Source organism: Stegostoma tigrinum, chromosome 4 (assembly GCF_030684315.1).
Source record: "Stegostoma tigrinum isolate sSteTig4 chromosome 4, sSteTig4.hap1, whole genome shotgun sequence".
Taxonomy (NCBI): domain Eukaryota; kingdom Metazoa; phylum Chordata; class Chondrichthyes; order Orectolobiformes; family Stegostomatidae; genus Stegostoma; species Stegostoma tigrinum.
Genome location: NC_081357.1, coordinates 99,010,413 through 99,027,418, shown reverse-complemented (window position 1 = coordinate 99,027,418; position 17,006 = coordinate 99,010,413). Strand labels below are relative to the sequence as shown.

General features: G+C 40.9%; 1 protein-coding gene across 1 annotated transcript in view; it reads left to right on the top strand.

Moving 5' to 3' along the window:
* The window catches only part of ddx43 (DEAD (Asp-Glu-Ala-Asp) box polypeptide 43), a 62,947-nt gene extending 50,595 nt beyond the window's left edge, over nucleotides 1-12,352 (top strand). Inside the window, exons 14-17 of the mRNA XM_048531035.1 lie at nucleotides 6,337-6,475; nucleotides 9,922-10,009; nucleotides 10,874-11,011; nucleotides 11,983-12,352. Of these exons, the coding sequence (XP_048386992.1) occupies nucleotides 6,337-6,475; nucleotides 9,922-10,009; nucleotides 10,874-11,011; nucleotides 11,983-11,991 (374 nt within the window). The 3' untranslated portion in view covers nucleotides 11,992-12,352. The remainder of the gene's footprint in view (nucleotides 1-6,336; nucleotides 6,476-9,921; nucleotides 10,010-10,873; nucleotides 11,012-11,982) is intronic.
* The last annotated feature ends 4,654 nt before the right edge of the window (nucleotides 12,353-17,006 follow it).

Here is a 17,006-nt window from a genome sequence, read left to right as displayed (position 1 = left end):
TGCACCTGGGTGTGGACTCTTTCAGTATCTGACAAATTGTAACTGATGCCGAGCATTGCATTCATTGGGAAATGTTTCTACTTCTGCTCTTATGGTAGAAGGGAGGAGTTGGAAAAGCAGCTAAAGATGTTGGAGCCTAGGACAGTCCCCTGAGGATCTCAGGCAGTGGTGTTTTGGGACTGTGATACTTAGTTTCCAACAGCTACAGTCATTTTCCTTTGGGCTAGGTATGATTCCAACCAATGAAGAGTTTTACCCTGCTCACAAATTTGCCAGGGCTTCATAATGCCACAGTCAATCAAATGTGGTCTTGATGTCAAAGGCAATCATTCTCACTTCACCTCACCTCTGATGTTCAGCTGTTTTGTTCATGTTCAGACCAAGGCTATAATGAATTCAGGAATCAAGTACAAAAACAAAGTTTCTGGAAAAGCTCAGCAGTCCTGGCAGCATCTATGAAGGAAAAAACAGAGTTCATGTTTCAGATCCGGTGAAAAGTTAACTTTTTTTTCCCCTTCACAGATGCTGGTAGAACTGCTGAACTTTTCCAGAAACTTCTATTTTTTGTTCCTGATTTACGGCATCCGCAGTTCTTTCAGTTTTTATTTCAGGAGTCAAGTCACCCTGTTAAGCCCAAAATAGTGTGTCACTAATCAGGTGGTTTCTTTCCAAGAGATGTTTGATTAGCACTGTCAACAACCCCTCCATCTTTTGATCAAGATTAGTCTGATGAGGTTTTAATTGGTCAGTTTGAGCTTGTCCTGCTATTATTTTTAACAGGTCATACCTAGTCAGTTTTCAAATTGTTGAGTTAGATATCAGCTGTGTTACTGTGTAGGAACTGTTTGCTTTCAGGACACAACTAATTCTAAAGCATGAGTTTTCAGTACTATTGTCAGTGTTGTCAAGGCCATAGCTTTTGTAGTATTCAGTGCCTTCAGCATGTTCGTGATATCAACTGGAGTTATTTGAATTGGTTGAAAATCAGCATCTATGAAGCTGTGAATTTCAGAAGGAGGTCGAGATGGGTCATCTATTCAGCACTCCTGACTAAAGATTATTGTAAATGCAACAGCTTGAGTTTTGCACTGATGTGCTGGGCTCCCACATCTTTGAGAATGGGGATATCTAAGCCTCAACCATACACTACTTGATGTGATGGGGCTGTTTTTTAAAAATTTGTTCTTGGAATGTGGATGGACGGCATTTATTACCTACCATACAGTTAACGGTCAAGCCCCTTAGGTCCCTTTTTAAGTGGCCTGCAGGTCTGCAACCACTTCTATACTAGACCTGGTAGGACGACACGCTTCCTCCCCTAAAGGATTGGTTTAAATGCTGGTCACCATGCTCACCATTTGACTAGTTTTTTTTTATTCCACTATTTTATTGAATTCAAATTTCACCATCTGCCGTGGGAATTGAACCTATACCCCCAGAACATTAACCAGGGGTTCTTGATTACCTAGTGCACTGATATAACAGTTTTGCCATTGCGTCCCAGAGCCAGCACTTCCCCTCCACACAGCTTCGATCTGATGGATTGGTTATGGAATCGTTAGATCTATCACTTGCTACTTGTACTGCTTGGCCTGCAAACAGTCTGTGTTGTAGTTTCACCAGGTTGTCAACCTCCCTTTTAGGTATGCCTGCTGTTCCTAGCATTCCCTCTTGGACTCTTCATTGCACTTGAACTTCAGGATGAAAATGTAGTGAAAGATTTTGTCTGTGGTTGAAGAATATAAGAAGGAGAATCACAAGTGGCTCATGCAGCCCACAATGTCTAGCTTTTCTCCCGGTTTATGTAATCTCTCTTCATAATCTAACTTTTGGCATCCAGGTGTCATTCTCGTAAACCAATGCAGCACTGTCTCCAAAGTCAAGATCAGTCTGTTCTCCCATGAGATCTATTTTTAGTTATTCATGTGAACCCAGGGAATCCCCTGAAATGACTTCCTACTTTGACCATGATTACCTCTACCCCATACACCCCTCTTTCTCATCTACATGCTACCCCTCACAACATCACCTGTAAACATGAGATCCCATGTGTATATTGAGAACACCCAGCTCTTCCCCACCATCACCTCCCTTGATCTGTCCACTATCTCTGAATTATCAAACTGCCTTTCCGATATCCAGTGTTGTGAAGTAGAAACAATTTCCACCTAAATTCCAGGAATGCCACAGTACTTTCTTTAGTCCTCGCTGCAGGTGGCTGATTTTGATCCTTTCCTGTGCCCATTTGAAGTTGAACCAACCTCTTTTCAACTGTGCTTACTCACCAGTGTCTAGGCCATTCCACCCCCCACCGCACCACCACAATGTTACTCTTTAATCAGGGTTGTGAGTGGTTAGCCGTAGTTACCCCCAGCAGCCATCCTGTCACCTATAGACTGGGGGGAAAAAAACAATTTGGATATTGATGATTGGTATAGAATAAAAGTATTATGAATTATGCACTAGTAATAGGGAGATCATAAAGTCGTATGAGCAATTCATTGTACTTTTTTTGCTGTGGGAATTCAGCAATCAACGAAAATTCATGTTCTCTTGTCCTTCTCATCAATTGCATGAGAAAGATGATGAATTCATATCATAAACAGTGTTGCCAGATGGATATGTGGACAGTGAACAATGTGCATGCCAGCAGTGTCTTGTTTTTATTGATTCATGGATGAGGGTGTCACTGGCTGGACAATCATTTTTGATTGCCCAGAGGGCACTAAGAGCCAGCCACATTGCTGTGGGTTTGGAGTGACATGTAGGCCAGACCAGGTAAGGATGGAAATTTCCTTTCCAAAGGACATGAGTGAACCAGATGGATTTTTCCCTGAAAATCAGGCAATTCACAGTCAACATTAGATTCTTATTTCCAGATTATCGGTGAATTCAAATCCCACCCATTTGTCGTGGCTGGGTTCAAATACAGGTCCCCAGATCATTATCTTGGTCTTTGGATTAATTGTCTAACAATAATACCACTCAGCCATCGCCTACCCCAGTAAAATGCATTGATACTATGCAAGCAACACAAGAAATAAGAGCAAGAATTAGGCCATTCAGCACCCCCAGCACTTCCTGCCACTCAATAAAATCTTGGCTGATTGACCCAACTCATGACTTTTCTTTCATGCCAGTTCCTCATTGCACTCAACAGTGCCACATTTCAGAAATCTGTGTAGCTCCTCTTTCAATCCTTTCAGCAATCTATTCTTCAGAACCCTTAGGGTCAAGAATAGTAGACATTCAGTACCCTCTGAGAGAAGAAATTCCTTTGCATTTTTAAATCAGGTTTAAATAAGTGTCTTCTCCTCGAGTAGTATGTCCCCTATATTTCCATAAGAGAAGGAGTTTCAGTATATCCCGAACATCTACTCTGCCACTCTTCTAAATGGAGTCATAGAGCTGTATAGCACAGAAACAGACCCTTCGGTCCAATTTGTCCATGCTGACCAGATATCCTAAATTTAATCTAGTACCATTTGCCAGCATTTGGCCCAGATCCCTCTAAACCCTTCCTATTCATGTACCCATCCAGATGCCTTTTAAATGTTGTAATTGTACCAGCCTCCATCACTTCCTGTGGCAGCTCATTCCATACACGTGCTGCCCCTTAGGTCCCTTTTAAATCTTTGCTATGTCACTTCTAAACCTATGTCGCCTAATTCCAGATGCCTCTGCCCTCGTGAAAGATCTTGACTATTCACCCTACCCATGCCTCTCATGAGTCACCCCTCGGCCTCCGATGCTCCAGGGAAAATAGTCAGCCTCTCCCCATAGCTCAAACCCTCCAACCCTGGCAACATTCTTGTAAATCTTGTCTGTACCTTTTCAAGTTTAATGACATCCTTCATGTAGCAGGGAGACTAGAATCCAAAAGTAGTCTAACTAATGTCCTATACAGCTGCAACATGACATCCCAACTCCTATAATCAAGTAATGAATAAAGGCTGAACCTGTTCAGCCATTCTTAGTAAGTCAGCCCTTCCTCCCAGAAAGCAGCCTTAGTGAATCTCTTTGGAACTGCCCCCAATGCTAGTATATCCTATGTGTCCAACACCAAACGCACTACTCCAGCTGGCGTGGCCTCCTCACCAACGCCTTATACAGTTTTAATATAACTTTCCTTCTGTTCATTTCCTAACTCCAACTAAGAAAGTTCAAAATTCCATTTGCTTTTTAAATTACTTGCTGTATCTAGAATCTCAGAATTATACAGTATAAAGAAGCCTTTTGGTCTATTGAGTCTGCATTAATAAAAACTACTCTAAATCTATACCAGCACTTGACCATACTGATTTTTTTTTCTGAAAATCTAAATACACCAAATTTGTTGGTTTCCTTTTATCAACTCTTTATCAATTGGTTTTTCCAATCCTCTGGAACTTGCCCAGAATCCTTTTGAATTCTCGAATATTTTGACTAATACTTCCACTATCTCTTTAGTCACTTCCTATAATTCCCTTGGATGGAGTCCATCAGGTCCAGGCAACTTGTCTTCCTTCAGTCCCATTAGTTTGTCAAATACTTTGCCCCTCATCATATAGATTGTTACAGTACATTTCCTCCCATTTGCATTTTTAAATTATCTGCTTATCTCTGTTTCCTATTCTCAATGCTCCAGTCACATCTTTTCAGGGTTCCACACCCACGGCAGATAGTTGTTTGGAAACCCCTGTAGAAGCTCTTGTTGTTTGATTTGATACTCTTGACAGTTTACTTCATAATTATTTTTTCCACTTTTATCAGTGTTTAGTTATCCACAGGTAATTCCCAAAAAGAAAAATCTCAAAACTCTGGCCTACCATTAGTTTTTGCTACTTTGTATATCTTAGTTTTTGATTGAATACTGTTGTTAATGGCCTTTGTTAACAATGGGTAGTTCATCCTTCTCATCAAGTCCTTTTTGATCATCATAAACTGCTGAAAATTGTGAAGTATTTGCTTAAATGCCTGCCAGTGCTTGTCTACTAATCTTCTCCTTGATCTGTTTTCCTAGTATGATTTAGATCACATTTTCTTCGTATTTCTGTAATTGCCCTTATTTAACTGGAGCATACTGGTTTGATACCCAGTTGCTGTCCCTCGAACTGAATTTGAAATTCTAGTATGTTGTGATTGCTACTCCCTAGAGGATCCTCAACTACGAGATTTCTTATTAATCCATCCTTATTACACATTACGAGATCTGAAATCGCCTGTTCCTGGATAGGTTCTGCAACATACTGAACTATGGAAGAACCCGAGATGTTCTCAAGAAATTCATCTTTCTTGTTACTCCTGCTCATCTGATTTATTTTTATGTGGAAGTAAAAATTACCCATGACAAGCAATGGTGTGCTTCTTGCATGCTTCCTTTTTTTTTAATTCATACTTTTTGCGGACCTTAAGACAACTCCCACCAATGGCTTCTTACCCTGACACTTTATTTCCATCCAAACTGATTCCACATGATAAACCACTGTACCTACAGTGCTACTCGCCACTACACTGATAGTTTTATTAACACTGCCGTGTGATCTGTGCCTTCATTCACACTTGGAGTAAGAACCTATAAGTCGATGGCTGTAATTGAGGCTCCTCCAAAGGCTAAATTCTGGATTTCATATCTGTCCCAATCTCAGTCACACCTTCGTGTCCTTGAAAACAAACCAAATTTGGTGTAATTAGTGTTAGTGGTCTCACTGTCTCCTAAGACACAGTGTCAAAGTAAGTTTCCCCATTGCCTGAAGTGTCAGTGTCTGCAGTTTGGACTCTAGTTCATCACCTCTGAGCTGAAGTTCCCTAAACAGCCAATGCTTGCTTCAAATATGGTCACCGTTGATCACACAGGATCCATTAACCACCACTTGTTACAGCTGCAACATGTTGCATGTCCCACCATCTCTATTTTAATTAATTTAATTAAATTGGATGTTAGAAATGAATTTCCTCACTGACTGTTCAGCTATAATATCTGGTCCTGATTTAAACCACTTGGCCAATCAAAAGAAGTATCCACCAATGCCTACCTAGTTTCCTATGATTTCATGCTTCAGCTTTGACAGGTTGAAGAGGCTGTCTGCGCCTAGTTCTTAGCTCCAGCTGCCCTTCCAACATCAATCCAGTCTCCCAGCTTGCTTCACCGGGATGACCTGCTGTATACTCCTCCAGCTGTTTCACAATGTAACTGACATGCGTATTCCTTCCAGCCCATGTATAATCTACAAGTTGTTCCTGAATTTCAGAAATTGAATTACAGTATACTTAAAATAAGGAATGGTTGGGTTTACAGCAAAGGTGCAAATGTTACTGTAAGTTTTGAAAATAAATGCACACCTCTTTGCTCTCCAGGGAGAGTTAGGATTCTTATTGCTACTGATCTTGCATCTCGTGGACTCGATGTGCATGATGTCTCACACGTGTTCAACTTCGACTTTCCCCGCAACATAGAAGAGTATGTACACAGAATCGGGAGAACTGGGAGAGCAGGGTATGTATTGATCCGATGTCTTTCATCTGTGACACTGTCTACATCTCTGCTGCCTCCCTGCTGTATATGTATTTACTTCAGCTGTTCACCACTTATACTCTCTGTGCTGTATGGTCATAGATGCCGCCGTTTCAGATAGATGTAGAAAATCCGAAAGCGTGATTTTGAAAACGAGTCGACGACTTATCGGTGATGCCGTGGCTAATTTTTTTTTATACTTCAATCGAAATCACAATAGAGAGTTTTTGTTTGTTATTGTTTTAGAGAAAATTGGTTACTGGGATTTCTAACCTGCAACAGTGACTACAATTTAAAAATACTTGTTGGATATAAAGAAATTTGGAACATTCTATCATCATGAACAGCGACATTATAAATACAGGTCTTTGACACTTTTTTTTCACACTTTTGAAAGAGGTGGCATCTCTCACTCAGCTCTACATATGTTCTCCTTATCCCCTTTGTATTCTGTAAACCTTAGCAGTATTATTGCAGGAAGCTTTTATCTGCCAGTCCCACTGCTGCCTTTTTGCAGCACCTTTCATTATAAGTTCATAATTTCATAAGAAATAGGGGCAGATTTAGGTTCGGCCCATCGAAGTCTGCTCCACCAGTTGATTATGGCTGATACGCTCCGCACCTCCATTTTCCTACCTTCGCGCCACCCCCCCCCCCCCCCCCCCCCCGGGCCGCCATAACCCTTCAACTCATTGCCAATGAAAAAGCTGTCTATCTCCTCCTTAAGTGTACTCACTGACCCAGCATTGACTGCACTTTGGGGTAGCAAATTCCACAGGTTCACAGCCCTTTGGGAGAAATAATTTCTCCTCCATTCTGTGTCAGATTTGCTACCCCTTATCCTAAGACAATGACCTTTCATCCTTGAGGGAGCATCCGACCCATGTCTATTTTATATATACCTTTTATCATCTTGGATACCTTAAATGATCTCCCCTTATTCTTAATTCCAGACAGTATAGGCCTAAACTGTTCAATCTCTCTTCAAACAACAAACCCCTCATCTCTGGGATCAATCCAGTGAACTGCCTCTGAGCTGCCTCCAGTGCCACCACATTCTTCCTCAAATAAGGAGATCAAAACTGTGTACAATATTCCAAATGCAGTCTCAACAATGCCTTGTATAGTTGCAACAATACTTCCTACCTTTAGATTCTATTTCTTCGGCTGTAAAAGTCAACGTTCCATTCACTTTCTTTATTTCCTGCTGTACCTGCATGCTAGTTTTCTATGACTCATGAATGAGGACACCCAGACCCCTTTGCCCCAGAGTACCCTGATGTCCGGCTGCATTTAGATAACAGGTTGCCTTCCCACTTTTCTGACCAAAATGTATGACCTCACACTTATCCACACGAAACTGCATCTGCCACATTTTGGCCCACTCTTTTAATCTATTGATATCCATTTGTAAGGTACTTATTTCCTCATTGGAATATACCATTCTGCCTATTTTTGTGGTTGTCCATAAATTTGACTACAGAGCCTTCTATCCCTGTATCCAAGTCGTTAATGTAGATTGTAAATAACTGGGCTCCAAGGACTGAATCCTGTGGCACCCCACTTGTTACTTCTTGCCATCAAGGGAAAAAAAAACTATTTATCCCCACTCTGTCTTCTGTCCAAGGTAGTAGATTACTCCTAATGCCATCTGATCCAACCTTGTGAATTAACATCTTGTGCAGGACATTATCAAACACCCGTTCAGAAGTCCAGATATATTATATCTACAGGATCCCAATTATCCACTTTGCATGTTACATCTTTGAAGAACTCTAGCAAATTAGTCAAACATGATTTGCCCTTCACAAAACCATGCTGTCTCTGAGAAATAGTGTTTTGACTTTCAAATGTTCTGATATTGCAGTTTTGATAATTGATTCTAACACTGTCAACAACAGATATTAAACTAACTGGCCTGTAATTTCCCACATGTTACCTCCCTCCCTTTTTGGATAGTGGCATCACATTAGCGTTTTTACAATCCACTGGAACCTTTCCTGTCCAAGGAAGTTTGGAATATTGTAACTAATATTTCACCTGCAGTCTGTTGTGTAGCCACTTTATAATGTAAGAAAGTGTCAGCCAATTTACACAAATACCAGCAAACAGCAACGAGATAATGCTGAGGTGGTCTGCTTTCTTTGATGTTGGTTCAAAGGATGAATACTTGCCAGAGGATAAAACCCCTGCACTTCCTTTAAAATAAATAAGATAGAAGAACCTTCCCCAATTGCAACATGGTAAACCTTTTCATAGCTTTAACTTAAACTGAGTATCCATGTAACTAGCTCTCTCAGAAGACTGCACAACTTTGAGTGCTAATTGCCTGCATAGTCCACTTTTTCAAATATTGTTATTGATCCTTCCCCCAATGATATGGTATTTTCTAGGTGAATAATTGTCCAAATCTGAGAAATGTCAGAAAATCCATGGACAATTCCAAAATTATCTCATTGATTTATCACTTTGCTTTGGTTGCTGTCTGAAGCCAGTGAAGGCTCAATTATGTCAGGAGTGATATACCAGTATCTGTATCTGACTGATGCCCTCCTGCATGTTCTTGACGTGCACCTAAAAGAGGGACCCTTTTACTGAACTTGTAACTGCCTTGAATTCTATCTGCCACATAATTTGCTCCAAACTCCCTCTGTGCACTACAGTTTATAACCTTGGTAAGATCTGCAATTTTAAGCAGTTTTGAAATTGCTGGTCTTCAAAACATTTGTAAGAACAAAAAGGATAACACTGACTTGAGACAAGCAACATCATCAAATCTTCTTTTTTTTGCCCATTAACTCATTCTGTTTTATTCTGCCATCCTTCTTTCAGCTAGTGGTGGTATGCAAGTCATAGGGTTGTAACAATGGTGTTTCTGAAGGAAGTGTCTTTCATTACCTCCCTCCCCAAGTGCTTGTTGTAGCCTGGAGCTATTGATAACTACATCTTTCTAATTCTGTTACATCAATGACCAGGAGTTTCTCCAGCTTTTAATGACCTACCATTGGCATTTGTTGATATGATATGCAAGTTGTTTGGCCAGGTTATGAAATGCACAATCCATGGGTGTCAAGTGCTGGAGTGGGACTTTAATCAGGAACTTTGATTCAGAGTCAAGAATAAAACTATATCTCCATTTACAGCATTGTACAACAAAACTTTCCCACCTCTGCTGCAGCTGTAATTTGTCCTTGTGTTTAGCAGTACAATTCCTTCACTCCACACATGACCCAGAGGGTTGTCAGTGTGGAAATCACCACCTCAACTCTATTTTCTCCCCTTTGAGTAGGAGATAGAACAACAGGCTTTCTCCTGTTTTGGTGATTGCTTATGCTGGTAGCAGGCAAGTTATAACTTCTTTGTAAATGTACGGTTTGTTTCTCTGCTAACTTAAGGATTTGTTGTCAACATACTGTGTTCTGTTTCAGTCGTGTGGGATCAGCAATAACGCTGGTCACAAGGAATGACTGGAGATTTGCTGCAGAGTTGATTGCAATTCTTGAACGAGCATGTCAGGTACGTTTCTGCAGTTCTCATGGAGCTTTAGACTAGAGCTAACCAGTGAAATACTAATACAATATCTCAACAGAAGGAACAGGTGTAGATTGTGCAATTGGATGAAAGTCAGCTGAAAATTGTGGGTTAAATGGTTCATAACTTCAAGATTGGGAAAACTCAGAGATTTCTGTCGTGGGAGTCCTGGTTTGAGCTTGAGCTTGAGAACATCTCCTGTACCCAAGCCTTTGGAAAATGAACTGGTGGAAAAGCCTTCAGATGGGACTATGTAATTCCCGATAATATAGAATTGAAAAAGAGCCTTCAAGTTAATAATTCAGTGCTGATATAAAATATCCTACCTGTGTTCAGGCAAAACGACCTAAAGTTGACAGATCCGTTGTCTTAGGGTGTTCATGGACTCGGGCTCAGTGCTTGGGGCTTTACAAGAGAAGCCTGAAGAGTGACCTAATGGAGATTTTTAAAGTTGTAGAAAGGGTTGATAATGTTAAAGTTTGAGAGGTGCCCCCACCAGTCTGTGAATTAAAGGACTCTGTATGTAAGGCAGTTATTAACAGATAAAACAAGGTGTTCAGAACAAAAGCCTTCACTCAGAGAAGTGAGAATGTGGAACTTGTTTCAGGGAGTGGTTGAGTGAGTAGCTTAGATTTAAGGAAAGCTGGTTATAAGTCAATGAGGCAGGTAGAAATGGATATATTGATGGGGTTAGATGAAACAAAACGCGAAGAACCTTGAGTGTGGAGCGTGAACTTCTATCATTTTATTTCTGTCTACCCTCTGTATAGAACAATGTGTAAGGCTATTTTATAGGTTCAGCTCTGTAGCTGAATTCAATTGTGTAAGATGTGGGCTTTTCATGTGCAGCCTGTTCCTGAAGAGCTTCTGACAATGGCAAAAAGATTTGAGCAAAACAAAATGAAGAAGGAATATGAGCGGGAACTTGCAGCCTCCCATGGTGAAGGTCGTAGAGCTCGTGGGCAAGGCAGAAGAGGTTGGAACAAAGTAAGATCCAAAAACATTCTCGCAATTTGGTTTTTTTTGTATGAGATTTGTACCTGTGGCGATTCATAAGTCGGGACAATTCTTCATTGTGTTTCTTGGTCTTGATCTGCAATTAAATTATTTCAGTAAAGTTGGTGCTTGATCCAATAGTGGCATTTAGACTTGAAAAAGAAAGCAACAAAATAATCTGAAAGATATGTAACAGGTACTTTAAAGGTCACATCATCCCTCCAGAGAGAATGCTGTCAGCGGTGGAATTGGCAGCATTAAGAAATGAGGACAGGTGAAAATTGAGCAGTGTTGGTAAAATTTTGATGCCGATGACAGAACTGAAGAAAATATGATGCTTCCTGTCCAGGTTTAATACTACTAGCCATACTGGCATTCCTTCAGCTCTAAGAGGCCATTTAAAGTTATTGAAGCCATGGCATGTTTGGGTTTCTTTCCCAGAATGAGGTTATTCACACAGGCCACTGATAGGCAATCACAAGCAGAGCTGTGTTTTACTGTTGGAGTTACTTTATTCATTTGTGTCCCTTAATCTCCTCAAGAAGCTGTAAACCAACATTGTCTTCCCAGAAAGTATTCAGTGTACATTTCTCTCATCTTTCATCTCTCATCACAGCCTCCCTCCCTCTTCCCTGTTCAAAGTGAGTTTTAAAAATATCTTTTATAAACTTATCTGGCAATACATTGCCATGGGAATTATTTATGCTGAATGATCATACCAACTTTCAGCCATTGGTTCTGTAAAGTTTCCAATCTCAGCCTGCTGGCACCAGCTTGCATTGGGAGTGGTTTAGATCGAGCTCAAATTGTGGAAGAAATGTTACAGGTAAAACTCAATGTGGTTGGTTTTAAATTAAATAGACCATGTATGTTTTTTAAAAATGCGATTAAACTAAAGGAATGTTGGTTTGTAATCATATAGACAAACAGCTGGCTAATTTGCACATTTTATATCTTTGCAGGGAAACTGAAATAACGAGATCCGCTTCTTGTTGTCATGTAACAGTAAAATCAAACTTGACTTGTACAGCGCAGCTAAGTGTAAATTACTGCACAGGCTCAATTCCAAGACACGTGAGCACTGCACTTTACTGCATCCTTCACTTTTTGGAAACCTTAAGTGTTTTGTGAACAATTGCTTTTTTTTCTTTATGCAAACAGAATGTTATTTTCAACTGTTGGCAGCGTAATGTTGAAGTAGCCAATGAGGTTCCAAATGGTTGCTGGGATAGCAGCAGTGCGTGCTGTTGCTGCATGTTGATGTTTAACATTCTGCATATTTCATTGTATTTTGTTGGAAGATGAATAAACACAGCTAGTTCCAGTTTTAAATGTCCCTATCTTTGTGCCTCGCCTGAGGCTCCTGACCAGCCTTGTGTGAAGGAATCTGTGTTCACTGATCCTTGGAATGCACCATGGCAATGTGTCTTTACAATTCATTTTAAACAAGCCATTCTTTAAGCATAATATTATGGAATGAAGTTTGTAGGTAAGTATTCTACTGTTCTCCGTGAATTCAGTTTGAATGTCTGTGGGCTAAGGGCAAGTGTTGTCTGGTAATATACGTTTCTTCAACGTAAGTGCACCGCTCACATAACATAGGTTGGTGAAATTATCTATGTTCTTAAAAAAATTGAGACTGTACAAATAATATTAACTCAGAAGCGAAATGTACATCTGACCCTTGCCATCTGCTGTTGTACTCTGAATAAAGGTAATGTGAATAATAATCACATCCTGTCAAATTAGTAGTTTTGAGACCAGTTTCAAATAGCATTACAACATTCGTTACTTCTAAAAAGATTTACAAAATTGACAGAATCAAACTTACATTTAACTGGATGACAAAATAATAGTCTGTCTGAATATATCCATGTGTAAAGCAATAGATTTACAAGATACTGACATACATCTGTTTGCTTATTTGCCCAGATTTAAGTAGAATGATCTTTGTTGGAGACTACACGTTTTCAGAATGTTGATTGAGGGTGCTGTTTTTGTCATGTTTTAGCGCTTATTCTGTTCACAATAGGTGATCCTTTTTATGGTTGCGGTATTGTTTTGATTTGGCATCTGTTTCATTGCATTGTCACACCATTTGGTGCTCATATATAACAGTCTTTGTTCTCCGCACATGCTGACAATTTCTGCTGAGTTCTGAACTCAAACCTTTTGTCCGTTCAGATTGAGTCATTCATTATCTGCTTACTGCTCATGGACATTTTTCACCTTGCCCTGTTTTTCAAGTAATATATCTTTTCTTCCTGGGAGTGTTGTAAAGTGATGATTGGGTCTGCCAAATTGTAATTCTCTGTTGGTTCCACAGTACATTGAACTGTGCGCATTCAGATTGGCTATACAAATTCTACTGCTCAGCCTGTTCACGGGCTAAGCTACATTGCAGAGTTAGTTGATCTCCTCCCAGAGTATGATGGAGTTTCCATTGGCACACGCTATGGTCTGTGGTCTTTGCTCTTGTCTTGATGATGCTTTACGAGGTGACCAAGGATGGGTCACTCCCCACCAGCAGACCCATGTCAGCTGAAGCTGGGGTGTCCATAATATAAAATATCTGGAGTGACCAGGGTAAGCTGCTGAAGTTACACTGGTGTAATGGTTCCAAGAGTGGAATATCCAAGCCATTATACATGATGCGCTTCAGCAATGATTGGTTGAACCATCGTTAGTCATTGCTGTGGATAAACATTTCAGTGTGCAAAGTGAAAGAATGTTTGCACTTGCACCCGTATCTAGTTTAGCATGTCAGTTATGCTGACCTTCCATCTGTAACCACTAAATCTGGGCAGTCATTAATGCTACTGTTGGTACCACTTGACAAATTCATCTTGTATGTTCACTGTGCTGAATGACTGCTCCCTATGTATCAATGTGATAGTTATCCTGCCCATCTGATCTTGTAAGTGGGCTACATATTTCATGGATCTTGTAATGTTTTGTTTGATGGGCACTCTTGGTTGGGTGGAAAGCTGCACCTGTGCAGTCTTTGATCGTGTTTTCTCAGACATTAAATTTGCTGTGGCTTTTGCTTTGTGCATCAACACTTCCAGTGTCCTTTGGACACATGCATCACACACAGCACGCATTGTTGGACAGTTGCCGGATATGACTTTGAAATCACACTGCCCTGCATTGCTTACTAGCTTGCCTACATTTCATGATGAACAAATTACACACAACCTGTAGACTGTGTCTTCCTGTAGTAATTTGTATTTTGTGTCCACTCTGCAATAGTACTTCCACATAGTAACCTTTAGGTTGGTCCAAGATGGGATTTGAGACACTCCTACTAGGGTGGATGCTATCTCGAGATCTGTTATTCTGCCTACTAGCTCTGCTGTATAATTGCAATCATATCCCTACTTTCTGCATGTATTTAGGAATTAGTCAATCGTTTTTGTGGCTTGTTGCCTAAAAGATGCAAATCACACTATTCTGAACTTCACATCATCAAGTCCTTGAGTGTTGACTATATTTTATCTGGTTTTTTAGAAGATGATCAGACAGACTTGATGTACTTACTCTGTGTAAGCCTTCATTGCCTACAACAGGTTTAAGTTACAAAATATTTCAGATTTAGAAATATGCGGGTCCACAAAGCAGCTCCAACAGCTTTTCAGAACGTTGTTGTCTCAGTTGAGAGATTCAGTGCCAATTATAGTAACAGAAAGAAGACATTCAGTGTAAAAGGTTGACCAGTGTTCCCATCTGTTATTGTCATCTATTGTCACAGGTAGGCGATGGCCTAGTGGAATTATCGCTGGACTATTAATCCAGAAACCCACCTAATGTTCTGGGGACCCCAGTTCAAACTCACCACAGCAGATGGTGGAGTTTGAATTCAATTTTTTTTCAGTCTGATAAGAACCTACTGATCAGCATGAAATCATTGCCGGTTGTCAGAAAAACCTATCTGGTTCAATAATGACCATCAGGGAAGGAAATTTGCCACCTTCACCTGGTCTGGCCATTCAGTAAGAACAGCGAAGATGGTAAAAGCGGGGGGAGGTGTGGCATCAGTTGCAGAAAGGATGTTTGGGGACTTGTCAACTGAGGTAGTAGGGGCTGAGGTTACAAACAGGAAAGGAGAGGTCACCCTGTTGGGAGTTTTCTATAGGCCTCCGAATAGTTCCAGATATGTAGAGGAAAGGATAGCAAAGATGATTCTCGATAGGAGTGAGAGAGACAGGGTAATTGTCATGGGAGACTTCAACTTTCGAAATATTGACTGGGAACTCTATAGATGGGTCAGTTTTTGTCCAGTGTGTGCAGAAGGGCTTCCTGACACAGTATGTAGATAGGCCAACAAGGGGCGAAGCCACATTAGATTTGGTACTGGGTTATGAGCCCGGCCAGGTGTTAGATTTGGAAGTAGGTGAGCACCTTGAGAGTGATCACAATTCTGTTATGTTTACTTTAGTGATGGAAAGGGGTAGGTGTATATCACTGGGGAAAGGCAATTACGATGAGATTAGGCAAGATTTAGGGAGCATAGGATGGGGAAGGACACTGTAGGGGATGGGCACATTAGAAATGTGGAGCCTATTCAAGGAAAAGCTCCTGTGTGTCCTAGATAAGTACGTACCTGTCAGGCAGGGAGGAAGCGGTAGAGCGCGAGAGCCGTGGTTTACGAAGGAAGTGGAATCTCTGGTCAAGAGGAAGAAGGCGGCTTATGTTAGGATGAGATGTGAAAGCTCAGTTAGGGTGCTTGAGAGCTACGAGGACGCCAGGAAAGAACTAAAGAGAGAGCTCGGAAGAGCCGGGAGGAGACATGAGAAGTTGTTGGCGGATAGGATCAGGGTAAACCCTAAGGCTTTCTATAGGTATTTAAGGAATAAAAGAATGACGAAAGTAAGATTAGGGCCAATCAAGGATAGTAGTGGTAAGTTGTGTGTGGAGTCAGATGAGATAGGGGAAGCGCTAAATGAATATTTTTCGACAGTATTCACTCTGGAAAACTACAACGTTGTCGAGGAGAATACTGAGATACAGGCTACTAGACTAGGTGGGATTGAGGTTCACAAGGAAGAGGTATTAGAAATCCTACAGAGGGTGAAGATAGATAAGTCCCCTGGGCCAGATGGGATTTATCCTGGGATCCTCTGTGAAGCCAGGGAGGAGACTGCCAAGCCTTTGGCATTGATCTCGAACTCGTCATTGTCTACACGAATAGTGCCAGATGACTGGAGGATAGCAAATGTGGATCCTCTGTTCAAGAAGGGGAGTAGAGACAACCCTGGTAATTATAGACCAGTGAGCCTTACCTCAGTTGTTGGTAAAGTGTTGGAAAAGGTTATAAGAGATAGGATTTATAATCTTCTAGAAAAGAATAAATTGATTAGGGATAGTCAGCACGGTTTTGTGAAGGGAAGGTCGTGCCTCACAAACCTTATTGAGTTCTTTGAGAAGGTGACCAAACAGGTAGATGAGAGTAAACCGGTTGATGTGGTGTATATGGATTTCAGCAAGACGTTCAGTAAGGTTCCCCACAGTAGGCTACTGTACAAAATGCGGAGGAATGCAGTTGTGGGAGATATAGCAGTTTGGATCAGAAATTGGCTTGCTGAAAGAAGACAGAACGTGGTAGTTGATGGGAAATGCTCATCCTGGAGACCAGTTACTAGTGGTGTACTGCAAGGGTCAGTGTTGGGTCCACTGCTGTTAGTCATTTTTATAAATGACCTGGATGGGGGCGTGCAAGGATGGTTTAGTAAATTTGCAGACAAGACTAAGGTCGATGGAGTTATGGATAGTGACGAAGGATGCTGCAGGTTGCAGAGAGACATAGATAAGCTGCAGAGCTGGGCTGAGAGGTGGCAAATGGAGTTTAATGCAGACAAGTGTGAGGTGATGCACTTTGGTAGGAGTAACTGGAAGGCAAAGTACTGGGCTAATGGTAAGATTCTTAGTAGTGTAGATGAGCAGGGAGATCTCGGTGTCCATGTACACAGATCGTTGAAAGTTGCCA